General features: G+C 41.5%; 1 protein-coding gene across 1 annotated transcript; it reads right to left on the bottom strand.

Annotated features, from left to right (window-relative positions):
- Positions 1-271: 271 nt before the first annotated feature.
- Positions 272-11,445, bottom strand: LOC111966933 (scavenger receptor cysteine-rich domain-containing protein DMBT1). Its single transcript, XM_070444326.1, has 13 exons — positions 11,397-11,445; positions 10,127-10,471; positions 9,964-9,987; positions 9,523-9,840; positions 8,901-9,230; positions 8,662-8,673; positions 8,252-8,566; positions 4,435-4,476; positions 4,219-4,355; positions 3,058-3,367; positions 2,909-2,953; positions 676-717; positions 272-597 (listed from the first exon to the last, which is right to left on the bottom strand). Exons 1-13 carry the CDS (start codon positions 11,443-11,445, stop codon positions 272-274), a joined length of 2,295 nt encoding a protein of 764 aa, XP_070300427.1.
- Between the last annotated feature and the right edge of the window lie 2,469 nt (positions 11,446-13,914).

The following is a 13,914-nucleotide window of genomic DNA, read 5'->3' as shown; positions in this document are numbered from 1 at the left end:
TCAATCAAACATTTATTTTGGGGTACAATCAGGTTTGAAGATGTCAAAAGCTGGATATGAATTGAATCTGACCCACTGGAATGATGAATAAGGATGTAACTTACCCTGGGTCCATGATGAGTTGAATGGCTGGATGCCTCCAGAAGGACCTGTCAGTGTCAATGAACAGAATATTCAGTTACATTTATTGTCTTGGAGTTACAGTGGTGATGTTAGTACTGTTACCAACATAGACAATATCATGATATCTAAACTTCATGTCAATAAACAGTCATCTTACCGTGCAAGGTAATCCTGCATCTTCATAGTGGACACAGTTATGGTTCCCCAGTCCACTGTGGGGACACTGCAGCAAAGAGTCTTCAGAGCCAGAACAAGCCAGGTCATCCAGAGAGATGGAGCCACTTCCTTCTCCAAACTCTGCAGATCTAGAGGCCTCTTGAGCTTCTCCACAGCCCAACTCTCTGCACACCACCTGGGCATCCCTCAGATCCCACCAATCATCACACACTGTACCCCACTGGCCAAAGTGGAACACCTCCACTCTACCGGAGCAGTTGTTGGTGCCGTTGACCAGACGCACTCTGGAAGTGCCATCTGAAAATACAAGAAAATATTTGAAGATTAATAGATACTGGGATTGTTTGTAGATGGAATATGAAGAGAATACATTACCATAGGTCCATGTGGAGCTTTGCTGGATGTTCTCTGTAGGACCTGTAAAAAAAGATACAGTACCTGTCTGAACTCCATTTACTATGTTTTCTGATTAGAAATGAGGTGCTTCCCTGGTTGGATTAATTACAATACATAAACTTTGAATGAACAATTACGAGGTTTACATATGTTTGATGAATTTTGCATGGGTATTGCAAGGAAACAATACAGGCCCTCAATACATATGCTGATAAATGAGATCCAAAATTGGCAGTGGGATTTATTCCAAAACTTTTATTTTGACAATGTCCATGAGAAAATGGATTGCTAATATGAATTTAGAGTTAACCTTTTGTCAATAGGGGGTGCTGTTAGCACTTTATTTTTTTGACATTGCCAAATTAAACTGCCTAGTAGTCAATTCTTGCTCGTACATATGCATATTATTGTTATTATTGGATAGAAAACACTCTCTAGTTTCTATAACCGTTGGAATTATGTCTCTGAGTGGAACAGAACTCTATCTACAGCACTTTTCCTGACAGGGAGTGAGATTTCAGAAATCTTGGCCTCTGGTCCCAGGTCAGTTTTAATGTCCCTGTGAATGCTATGAGGATACAAACACTGCCTACACCTTCCTCTAGATGTCAGTAAGTGGTGACAATTTAATGGAGTCGATTGCGCAATCAGGGCCTGTATAAAACAGAAAAGACCGAAGTAGCTTTCTTTTGGATCCTGCGCTGGACGCATGAAGGCTGTCGGACCGAGACTTCCCGTTGCGGCGTTTTTAGCGTTATATGGCGTATTTATTGTGTATGGTTAAAATCTAAGGTAGTTATTAACCGTTTTTAGCGATTAGTGATTTAGTGCGATTTGAGGCATTATTTGTGACCCCTTCCATGACTAGGCACGTTTCCTGTAACTACCGAACTTATGGCCATTTCGACGGGCAAGAGGACATCTTTCGACAAAAAGACGATTAGACCGGAGAATACATTGCCCAATATTCTGATGGAAGAACAGCTCACAGTAAGAACTATTTGATGATGAAATCGCTGTTCTGTTGAAAAATTTTAAACGCATATATCGCCATTTTGTTATGTGTAGCTTCGCTTGGCGGACCCGGTATTGCACAGTAAGGATAATTTTTGAAATGTAAGTCAGCGATTGCATTAGAACTAATTTGTTCTTTCGATTCCTGTCAACCCTGTATTTTTTAGTCATTTATGATTAGCTATCGATTAGACTAGATCACTCTCAAAGATAGCGCCCGACATTTTCAGGCCAGTTTTGCTACTATCTCATTGTATAACCACGTTTTTTGTGGCTAAATATGCACATTTTCGAACAAACTCTATATGTATGTTGTAATATGATGTTACAGGAGTGTCATCGGAAGAATTCTGAGAAGGTTAGTGAAAAAATTAATATATTTTGGTGATCATAACGTTATCGCTCCCGTTGCCTTGGATTCATGCTGGGGTAACGTTTGCACATGTGGTATGCTAATATAACGATTTATTGTGTTTTCGCTGTAAAACGCTTAGAAATCTGAAATATTGTCTGAATTCACAAGATCTGTGTCTTTCCATGCTATGCTTTGTCTATTTTTATGAAATGTTTTATGATGAGTAAATTGGTAATACACGTTGCTCTCTGTATTTATTCTAGTCGAGTTGTGATGGTGGTGCAATTGTAAACTATGATTCTACCTGAAATATGCACATTTTTCTAACAAAAACTATCCTATACAATAAATATGTTATCAGACTGTCATCTGATGAGGTTTTTCTTGGTTAGTGGCTATCAATATCTTTATTTGGCCGAATTGGTGAGCTACTGGTGGAGAGAAAAAATGGTGGACCAAGAAAAATGGTGTCTTTTGCTAACGTGGTTAGCTAATAGATTTACATATTGTGTCTTCCCTGTAAAACATTTTAAAAATCAGAAATGATTGCTGGATTCACAAGAAGTGGACTTTCATCTGGTATCTTGGACTTGTGATTGAAGATATTTAGATGCTACTATTACGTGTGACGCTATGCTAGCTATGCTATTCAGCTTTTTTACTGGTGGGGGGGGGGGTGCTCCCGGATCCGGGTTTCTGACTCGGTAGAAGATTAACAGGGTAAATGTGACATACACAATTAATCACAAACTGATTTTGGTTTACAATAAGTGTTGATGACTCACATAAATTGGATATACATTGAATGTGACCCACTAGAATATGAATAAGAGTTTAACTTACCCTGGGTCCATGATGCGGTAAATGGCTGGATGCTTCCAGTAGGACCTGTCAATTAATTTCAGTTATATTCATCAGATTGGAGTTAGTGTGACACTAGTACTGTTCGACAATCTTGACAATCATTCCATCTAAGATGTATCTTACTGTGCAGGTAACTCCTGCATCTTCATAGTGGACACAGTTATGGTTCCCCAGTCCACTGTGGGGACACTGCAGCAAAGAGTCTTCAGAGCCAGAACAAGCCAGGTCATCCAGAGAGATGGAGCCACTTCCTTCTCCAAACTCTGCAGATCTAGAGGCCTCTTGAGCTTCTCCACAGCCCAACTCTCTGCACACCACCTGGGCATCCCTCAGATCCCACCAATCATCACACACTGTACCCCACTGGCCAAAGTGGAACACCTCCACTCTACCGGAGCAGTTGTTGGTGCCGTTGACCAGACGCACTGGAAGTGCCATCTGTAAAATACAAGAAAATATTTGAAGATTAATAGATACTGGGATTGTTTGTAGATGGAATATGAAAGAATACATTACCATAGGTCATGTGGAGCTTTGCTGGATGTTCTCTGTAGGACCTGTAAAAAAAGATACAGTACCGTCTGAACTCCATTTACTACGTTTTCTGATTAGAAATGAGGTGCTTCCCTGGTTGGATTAATTACAATACAAAACATTTGAATGAACAATTACGAGGTTTACATATGTTGATGAATTTTGCATGGGTATTGCAAGGAAACAATACAGGCCCTCAATACATATGCTGATAAATGAGATCCAAAATTGGCAGTGGGATTTATTCCAAAACTTTTATTTTGACAATGTCCATGAGAAAATGGATTGCTAATATGAATTTAGAGTTAACAGGGTAAATGACACACAATTAATCACAAACTGATTTTGGTGTACAATAAGTGTTGATGACTCACATAAATTAGATATACATTGAATGTGACCCACTAGAATATTGAATAAGAGTTTAAACTTACCCTGGGTCCATGATGCGGTAAATGCTGGAGCTTCCAGTAGGACCTGTCAATTAATTTCAGTTATATTCATCAGATGGAGTTAGTGTGACACTAGTACTGTTCGACAATCTTGACAATCATTCCATCTGAGATGTATCTTACCTGTGCAGGTAACTCCTGCATCTTCATGGTGGCCACAGTTATGGTTCCCCAGTCCACTGTGGGACACTGCAGCAAAGAGTCTTCAGAGCCAGAACAAGCCAGGTCATCCAGAGAGATGGAGCCACTTCCTCTCCAAACTCTGAAGATCTAAAGGCCTCTTGAGCTTCTCCACAGCCCAACTCTCTGCACCACCACCTGGGCATCCCTCAGATCCCACCAATCATCACACACTGTACCCCACTGGCCAAAGTGGAACACCTCCACTCTACCAGAGCAGTTGTTGGTGCCGTTGACCAGACGCACTCTGGAAGTGCCATCTGTAAAATACAAGAAAAAATTTGAAGATTAACAGATACTGGGATTGTTTGTAGATGGAATATGAAGAGAATACATTACCGTAGGTCCATGTGGAGTTTTGCTGGATGTTCTCTGTAGGACCTGTAAAAAAAGATACAGTACCTGTCTGAACTCCATTTACTACATTTTCTGATTTATTCAAACAAACAAAAAATGTAACGATCAATTACGAGGTGTACATATATTTAATGAATTTTGCAAGGAAAAAATACAGGCCCTCTATGCACATATTGATAAACAAGATCCAAAATTGGCAGTGGGATTTATGTCCATGAGAAATTGTTTTGTTAATATGAATTCAAATCAAATCAAGTGAAATTGTATTTGTCACGCGCCGAATGAATTTGGGGGCGTGCTCGGTCCTCCTTTTCCTGTTGTCCACAATCATCTCCTTTGTCTTGATCACGTTGAGGGAGAGGTTGTTGTCCTTGCACCACATGGTCAAGTTTCTGAACTCCTCTCCATAGGCTGTCTCATCGTTGTCGGTGCGTCATCAGCAAACTTAATGATGGTGTTGGAGTCGTGCCTGGCCGTGCAGTCATGAGTGAACAGGGAGTACAGGAGGGGACTGAGCACGCACCCCTGAGTTGCCCTCGTGTTGAGGATCAGCGTGGCGGATGTGTTGTTACCGACCCTTACCACCTGGGGGGCGGCCCGTCAAGAAGTCCAGGATCCAGTTGCAGAAGGAGGTGTTTAGTCCCAGGGTCTTTAGCTTAGTGATGAACTTTGAGGGCACTATGGTGTTGAACGCTGAGCTGTAGTCAATGAATAGCATTCCCACATAGGTGTTCCTTTTGTCCAGGTGGGAAAGGGCAGTGTGGAGTGCAATAGAGATGTTCTCATCTGTGGATCTGTTGGCGCGGTATGCAAATTGGAGTGGGTCTAGGGTTTCTGAGATATTGGTGTTGATGTGAACCATGACCAGCCTTTCAAAGCATTTCATGGCTACAGACGTGAGTGCTATGGGTCGGTAGTCATTTAGGCAGGTTACCTTAGTGTTGGGCACAGAGACTATGGTGGTCTGCTTGAAACATGTTGGTATTACAGACTCAGACAGGGAGAGGTTGAAAATGTCAGTGAAGACACTTGCCAGCTGGTCAGCGCATGCTCGGAGTATACGTCCTGGTAATCCATCTGGCTCAGCGGCCTTGTGAATGTTGACCTGTTTAAAGGTCTTACTCACATCGGCTGCAGAGAGCGTGATTACACAGTCGTCCGGAACAGCTGATGCTCTCATGCATGTTTCAGTGTTACTTGCCTTGAAGCGAGCATAGAAGTTATTTAGCTCGTCTGGTAGGCTCGCGTCACTGGGCAGCTCTCGGCTGTGCTTCCCTTTGTAGCCTGTAATAGTTTGCAAGCCCTGCCACATCCGACGAGCATCGGAGCCGGTGTAGTACGATTCAATCTTATTCCTGTATTGACGCTTTGCCTGTTTGATGGTTCGTCGTAGGGCATAGCAGGATTTCTTATAAGCTTCCAGGTTAGAGTCCCGCTCCTTGAAAGCGGCAGCTCTACCCTTTAGCTCAGTGCGAATGTTGCCTGTAATCCATGGCTTCTGGTTGGGGTATGTACGTACAGCCACTGTGGGGATGACATCCTCGATGCCCTTATTGATAAAGCCAGTGCCTGATGTGGTGTACTCCTCAATGCCATCGGAGGAATCCCGGAACATATTCCGGCCTGTGCTAGCAAAACAGTCCTGACCGAGTCACTGGTGCGTCCTGCTTTAATTTAGCTTGTAAGCCGGAATCAGAAGGATAGAGTTATGGTCAGATTTGCCAAATGGAGGGCGAGGGAGAGCTTTGTATGCGTCTCTGTGTGTGGAGTAAAGGTGGTCTATAATTGTTTTCCCTCTGGCTGCACATTTAACATGCTGATAGAAATGAGGTAAAACTGATTAAAGTTTCCCTGCATTAAAGTCCCCGGCCACTAGGAGCACCGGCTCTGGATGAGCATTTTCCTGTTTGCTTATGGCGGAATACAGCTCATTGAGTGCGGTTTTAGTGCCAGTCTCGGTCTGTGGTGGTATGTAGACAGCTACAAAAAATACAGATGAAAACTCTCTAGGTAGATAGTGTGGTCTACAGCTTATCATGAGATATTCCACTTCAGGCGAGCAAAACCTTGAGACTTCCTTAGATATCGTGCACCAGCTGTTATTTACATAAATGCATAGGCACCCGCCCCGTGTCTTACCAGAGGCTGCTGTTCTGTTCTGCCGATAGAGTTTATAACCCGCCAGCTGTATGTTCTTAATGTCGTCGTTCAGCCACGACTCGGTGAAACATAAGATAATACAGTTTTTAATGTCCTGTTGGTAGGATATACATGCTTTCAGTTCGTCCCATTTATTTTCCAGCGATTGAACGTTAGCTAGCAGAACAGAAGGCAACGGCAGATTAGCCACTCGTTGCCTGATCCTCACAAGGTATCCCGATCTCTTTTTGCAAAACCTACGTTTCCTTTTCCATCAAATCACGGGGATCTGGGCCTGGTTGGGCGTCCGTAMTGTATCCCTCGCGTCCGACTCATTGAAGAAGAACTTCTCGTCCAACTTGAGGTGAGTAATCTCAGTTCTGATTTCCAGAAGCTCTTTTCGGTCATAAGAGATGGGAGCAGCAACATTATGTACAAAATAAGTTATGAACAACGCGAAAAGAAAAACAAAATAGCATGGTTGGTTAAGAGCCGATAAGATGGCAGCCCTACCCTCTGGCGCCATCTTCCTTTAGAGTAAACAGTGTAAATGTGACGCACACAATTAATCACAAACTGATTTTGATGTACAATAAGTTTTGATGACTCACATAAATTGGATATAAATTGAATGTGACCCACTAGAATATTGAATAAGAGTTTAACTTACCCTGGGTCCATGATGCGGTAAATGGCTGTATACATTTTACATTGGTTTTGCATATATCATAGTTCTTTAAAGGCAAAGGCAAAAGACGGCAACCTTTCCTGGTTCCTCTGCTCTGAAGGAATTATTTTGATAGGACATCATTAGTGAATATGGCATTTGTTTTTTCATGAATGGTTTTGATCCAGTTAACAAAGTAAGACCCCATATTAGATTGATCCGATATTGCAAAAAGAAAATAAGAAGGTCCACACGGAGTTAAATGGCTGGATATCTCCAGAAGGACCTGTCATAGAATTAGGTTTTTCATCTAGTTTGGTGTTACAGTGACACTAGTACTGTTAACAACATAGACAATATCATGATGTCTGAACTTCATTCCACCAAACATGTATCTTATCAGTGTAGGTCTTCATAGTGGGAACAGTTTTGGATCCCCAGTCCACTGTGGGGACACAGCAGCAAAGAGTCTTCAGAGCCAGAACAGGCATCCATCTGATCCCAGTCATCATCACACACTGTACCCCATTTGCCAGAGTGGAACACCTTCACTCTACCAGAGCAGTTGTTGGGGTCGTTGACTATACACACTTCAAAGATGCCATCTTCATGGTAAAGGTAACACATATATTTACTTGTCTTTGACTATGTTTACATGCACACAATACTAAGTTTAATATAATAGTTTGATTCAAATGTTTAGATGCTTTGAAAGAAGAATGATCACCCTTACAATCTGGTTTATATGGACACATCTGATAATCCGGCTACCTGACGGCACTTTGGAAAATACAGAAAATCGCCAATCAAAATTATTTTTGGGAAGCCAATTTGATCTGAGTTTGAACATATAAACTATTTCTAAGATGCATACTTTCCAAACTTACTTTACTCGTGCCAAAGAGCGAGGCTGGCGCTGCTCGTGATAGCACATGCACAGATGAAATAACCCGCAGGTACCCTGACAACCCTATTTTCCCCAACCTTTCTTACCTGCACAGATGACTCCTGCATCCTCATTATGGTCACAGTTGTGTACCCCTGGTTCACTTCCGCTGCAGTCTTGTAATGATCTCTCTGTGCCCTCACACGACACATCATCCAGAGTGATGGGTCCTGAGCCCTGACCAAAACAGGCTCTACCTGGGGCTTCCTGGGCCATCCCACAGCTCAGTGCTTGACACACCACCTGGGCATCCCTCAGATCCCAGTCATCATCACACACTGTACCCCACTGGCCAGAGTGGAACACCTCTACTCTACCAGAGCAGTTGTTGGAGCCACCGGCCAAGCGAATTGAAGGTCCAGCTTTGATAGGTAAATAATCTGTTTTAATGTTAACAAATTGATGCATCAGACTGTGGAGATTATTGTGTAGTGTGCAGACAAATTAATGTACTCACTCTGGTGTGAACCTGCAATCCATAGGGAGGAACATGAAAAACAAAGAGTTGTTGCATATACTGCATGTTACCTTGAAAAGCGTTATTAATAAATAAAGCTAACTGTGCCTTAAATTAGCTGAAATTTGTAGTGGCTGTTTAGATAAAACTCAACCGAGGAATACAGTTTCGCCCAAAAACTACTTTCAGGGTCAGGAACCATCTAATAGTTAAATACGGAACTTCCCCTTTAATCTCACCTGAGCAGACCACACTCGCATCCTCAGGATGCATGCAATTATGATGACCTATCGCCTCAGAGGGGCAGTCAAAGAGAGTGCCTTCTGTGCCAACACAGGCTATGTTGTCCAGCAGAATGGGAATGCCAACTCCCATACCAAACCAGGCCTGTCCGGGGGCATCCATAGCCCACCCACAGCTGAGCTGTCTGCAGACCACGTCAGCGTCGCTCACGTCCCAGTCATCATCACACACCGTACCCCACTGCCCCGCATAATACACTTCCACCCTCCCTGAACACTGATCAGGACCATCTACCAGCCGGATCAACGGGCCATCATCTGGGACCACTGGAGAGAAGAATACATTATTTTAGGTAGTCCCAAGGCTTGGTTCCTCAGTGCAGTATATGTTTGCTTTGTAAGGACCACTCATATTGTCAATTTGAATATAGTTTTATGGCATTTATCTTACTGTTTCTATCTGGGTCCTCTTGTTCTTGAATTGGATGTGAGGAAAATATTAAATAATGAAAAGGTGCGTGAGATATTGTGAAAAACAGGTATTCAATTCTCCTTAATTAATCTCAACATAAACTATTTTATTCAATTGTGCTTACTGCATTTGTAGGCCTAGACTTACCCATCATGCAAGTTACACTGGCATCTTCATCATGGCCACAGTTATGGTTTCCTATCCCTCCTGAGTTGCATTCCAGTAAAGATCCCTCACTTCCCATGCATGCCACTTCGTCCAATAGGATTGAGCCACTCCCCTCACCAAAGTAAGCCTGGTGAGGAGCCTCTGTGGCTGGTCCACAGCTCAGCTCCCTACATACAACTTGGGCATCTAGGAAACCCCAATTATCATCACAGACTGTCCCCCAACTCCCATCATGGTAGACCTCCACCCTTCCAGAGCAGTGATTGGGACCATCAACTAAGCGCACTGTCAAGCCAGCTGTTAAAAGGAAGGGAAAGTGAGAAACACATTACGGGCATTAACTTTTTGTTTTTCAAATACGTATTATGACTCGTTCTGCAACTGAAACATAAAGTAAGGAATACTTTTTTTATTACTCACAATGGGAATCTGAAGGGGATTGACCTGAGAGATGGAGAGAGAGCGAGAGATAGAGAGAGAGAAGGGGGGGTAGACAGCGAGAGAGAGAAATGGTAGCATTACACAAGCCTCTAGTTGAAGTTGGTAGTTTAGATGCATCTTTATAGCAAATTCAACCACTCACCTGACTGACCCTCACATATCACTCCTGCATCCTCAAAGTGTCCACAGTTGTGTGACCCCAGTCCATCTGAGCTGCAGCTAAGCAGTGACTCTTCATTCCCAGAACATTCCACATCATCTAGCCAGATTTCCCCCTTACCCCAGCCAAAGTGGGCCTGGTCCAGGGCCTTCTGGGCTGCCCCACAGCCCAGTGCTCTACACACTACCTTGGCATCCAGCAGGTCCCAGTTGTCATCACACACTGTACCCCACTGGCCTGCATAGTACACCTCCACCCTGCCAGAGCAGTTGTATGGGCCATCCACTAAACGTACTCCACCATCCACTAAACGTGCCTCAGCACTGACTGAGGCAGAAAGAACATAATTGTTTCGTTAAGTCCCACATTAAGGGCTCTATTCAATCTGTATCGCTGAAGCATTACAGATTGCGCACTAGAAATGTGAATTTCCGATTCAGCCGACATATACAGCGTTTACAGTAAATGCAGTCTCAGCTAACGCGGAAACATTACCTTTAAAGTTCAATCACGCTGTAATGCTGAACTACCGCAATACGGATTGAATAGAGCCCTATTTAGACACTTTGAGTATTTATATGATAGTCACACAAAGAGATACTTWAACTCCAGTGTATGACTGACATCATGTAATGAAAAATATTTATGGAGATTAAACTTGCCAACAAACTCAATAACAGAACTTATTAGAAGTCTATGGTCTCAGTGCTTCATTATTATACTTACGTCTGTCTAGAACTCGAGATGCTCCTTCATTGGAGCAAACAACTACATGAGAGGAACATAATGATAAAACATACAATAAGTTAAAGATGTTATATTTTATAGCCATGTCAAAGGTTATGTGTGTGTGAGAGTTGATAGGAGGTGGACACGGATGTGTTTCAGTCCTTATTTGCTATTAGTTAACAGATTAATTGGAAAACAAATTAGACCAGGATATTAGTAGTCATATACTTCACAGTGCTGTTTCTGAACTTTCGCAAATCAATACGGCATTTATACAATGAAAATGTTAGTGAGCAGAGTCACCATTGTGGATTAACTCAATAATATAAAATAAATAATGATTTGCAGAGAACCTTGCACAAAACTACTATATGAAATCCTAGAGCCCTGTGTAGTACACAAAATGTGAATTGTGTTTTAAGTATTTTGTAAAACACACTATTTGTTAACATGGGACAAACATTTTCATAAATAGTTAACATAAATATGAATGTATGGTATTGTTAAAATACAATTTGCTCACCTGCAATCACAAATGCTAGGTACCACTTGCYCTTGGGTGTAAGATTCATGATCAAAGTTGAGAATGTCATGTATGAGCCTTTTTATAGCCAGGTTTTGTTACCTTTTGTTGTGTGTCACCTGATTTCTCCAAAGAGGAAAACCGATATCTAACAAAAGGTGGCATTTATGTATCACTGAATACATATTACATAACACCAGTGAAGACTACTATTTGAAAAGAAACCACATAAAGGCATCTTCTCTGGGAATAAGAGTAACACACCGTTTATCAAAACAGAATACAAGCTTTCTGTGCTGGTTGCTCTATTGATTTTAGGCTCTGATTAAAGGAGAGCTCAACAATGAGGGGACAGAATTTAACAGCTAAATGAAAGTTGTCGGGTTATTTAATAGCACGTGAGAATATCAGGCATGGGCTGACACCAGCTCCGTGATAGAAAGTATTTTGGGAAAATAGAAAGTATGTATTTGGGTAGTAGTTGTTTCAGAACCATATTAAAATGTTCCAGGTGCTTTCCTCTTCCCACTTTCAATTCCCTGGGGGGTAGGCCTGTTTCATGATAGGTTGTGGGATGGGGTCAATTTTAACAAGCTAACTTAGAAACAAAACATATCCTTGTTAGTTTTAATTTTGCCCATGTAAACTAACCTACTAGGACATTATGATACAACTCAGGATTTGCTGGTTCACTTAGTGGGCTTAGCCTCTGACCAGTTTCCCAGTGACTTTGACAAGTTTGCTCATCTCACATAGCAAACATTCAAAGATTTTGACAGAATTATTGTTCTGTGGTAAACTCTCGATATAAATTGATGTAATAATGTGATGTATGCCCCTCTCGTATTCAAAATGTTAAACTTAGACAACATTCATTTAGCTCATAACAAACTCCAAGGAAATAGTCATTTCAGTGTGATGCATCAGTATATCAATGGATTACACCTATAGGACACTTTCTATTCACTAAGGACCAAATCTTAAATTGGGATACAGGCACATGCATTATGTAAATGAGAGACTAAAGCAGGAACAATGTGTGTGGATTTGGCCTAGAAGACATGACCACAATACTAGAAATCCCCTTTAGAGGTCATACAACTGCTAATGCTTTTACTATTGGTTTTCAAACAATATTTAGGCCTAATTATAATGAATGAATATACTTGTAAATCTCATATCTTGCACTTTTTAAGAGCATTGTCTTTGGGTTATGAGAGGCTCAATCAGTGTGAATGAATTTAGCAAATTCCTCTCTGCATAATCTGTTTTTGAAGCAGGCATTGAATTTCAGAACACATGCTTCAGAAGAGGCACCCGCTCTCTCTCTCCCTCTGCTATAGCACAGACCACGTCAGAAATCTAGGTCAAAGTTAATTTGTACTTTTCTTGCGGTGTGCTAAATTGCAGCGTATATGTTTGTTGTAGTAGTCTCTGAAAACCCTCGATAAGCAGAAAGAAATGCATGCACCCACAGATAAGTGAAGAAACAGCCACTGCCTGGCGTTTATTTTCCATCGCCTTGGAAATATTCAAACAATTTTTACGAAGTGCTCTCATACCCAAAGGGGTTCTTTGGGGCCACTTACAAGGTACTCATCATATCTTCAGACTCAAGGTAAGTTGTGACGTGGAAACAACGTTGATTGAACCTCTTTTTGCTCAGTGGGATGTTTTTTCCCAAAATGTTATGTCTTATCATCCGTTGAATGATAATGGAAAGGACAAGTAATTCACATTTTAAAAATGTATAGATTTGGTAGATCTTTTATCATTATTTTGACCTCCCACATTACAATCTGAAGAAGTGTAAACTCTTACTTGCCTAGTTAAATAAAGGTTAAATTTAAAAAACAATAACATAGCCTATTAGCTAGAAAGGTAACTCCAAACTAGGGCTGTGACGATTATGGAATGTAGGGTAACGATTAACGTTAATTGTCATGCAATTTTTGTTGATGTTTTTTGTTGTTGTTGCATGTAATGCATCATAATGTATATTTGAAAGACATGAATAACACTACTGCACACCTAATGTATACAACACAGTTTTGGTGACACCCCTTTCTCAAAAAACGAATGGTTTTGACCCCTTAGATATTTTTGAAATGTAGCTTCTTCTCCCAACCGCGCCGTTCTGCTCGTAAAATGATCAACAACTTTGCCCACTTCACGTATAAATAATAAACTGCTATTGGGTAAACCATATCTACTTGAATATAAAGTCTCCTGAAAATAATGTATTAAGTCAATTATGATCATTATTATACGATAATTGTACCCTACTCCAAACACATGTTCGCCAATAGAGGTCCCGTGTGGCTCAGTTGGTAGAGCATGGCGCTTGCAACGCCAGGGTTGTGGGTTCATTCCCCACGGGGGGACCAGGATGAATATGTATGAACTTTCCAATTTGTAAGTCGCTCTGGATAAGAGCGTCTGCTAAATGACTTAAATGTAAATGTAGCAGCTGTTTCGCTGGTTAAAGGTTAGGGAGTGAACCAATTTGTATCTCAGA

The sequence above is a fragment of the Salvelinus sp. IW2-2015 genome, linkage group LG7 (assembly GCF_002910315.2).
Source record: "Salvelinus sp. IW2-2015 linkage group LG7, ASM291031v2, whole genome shotgun sequence".
NCBI lineage: Eukaryota > Metazoa > Chordata > Actinopteri > Salmoniformes > Salmonidae > Salvelinus > Salvelinus sp. IW2-2015.
Note: the sequence above shows the minus strand (reverse complement) of the source record. Positions and strands in the feature narration are given on the sequence as shown.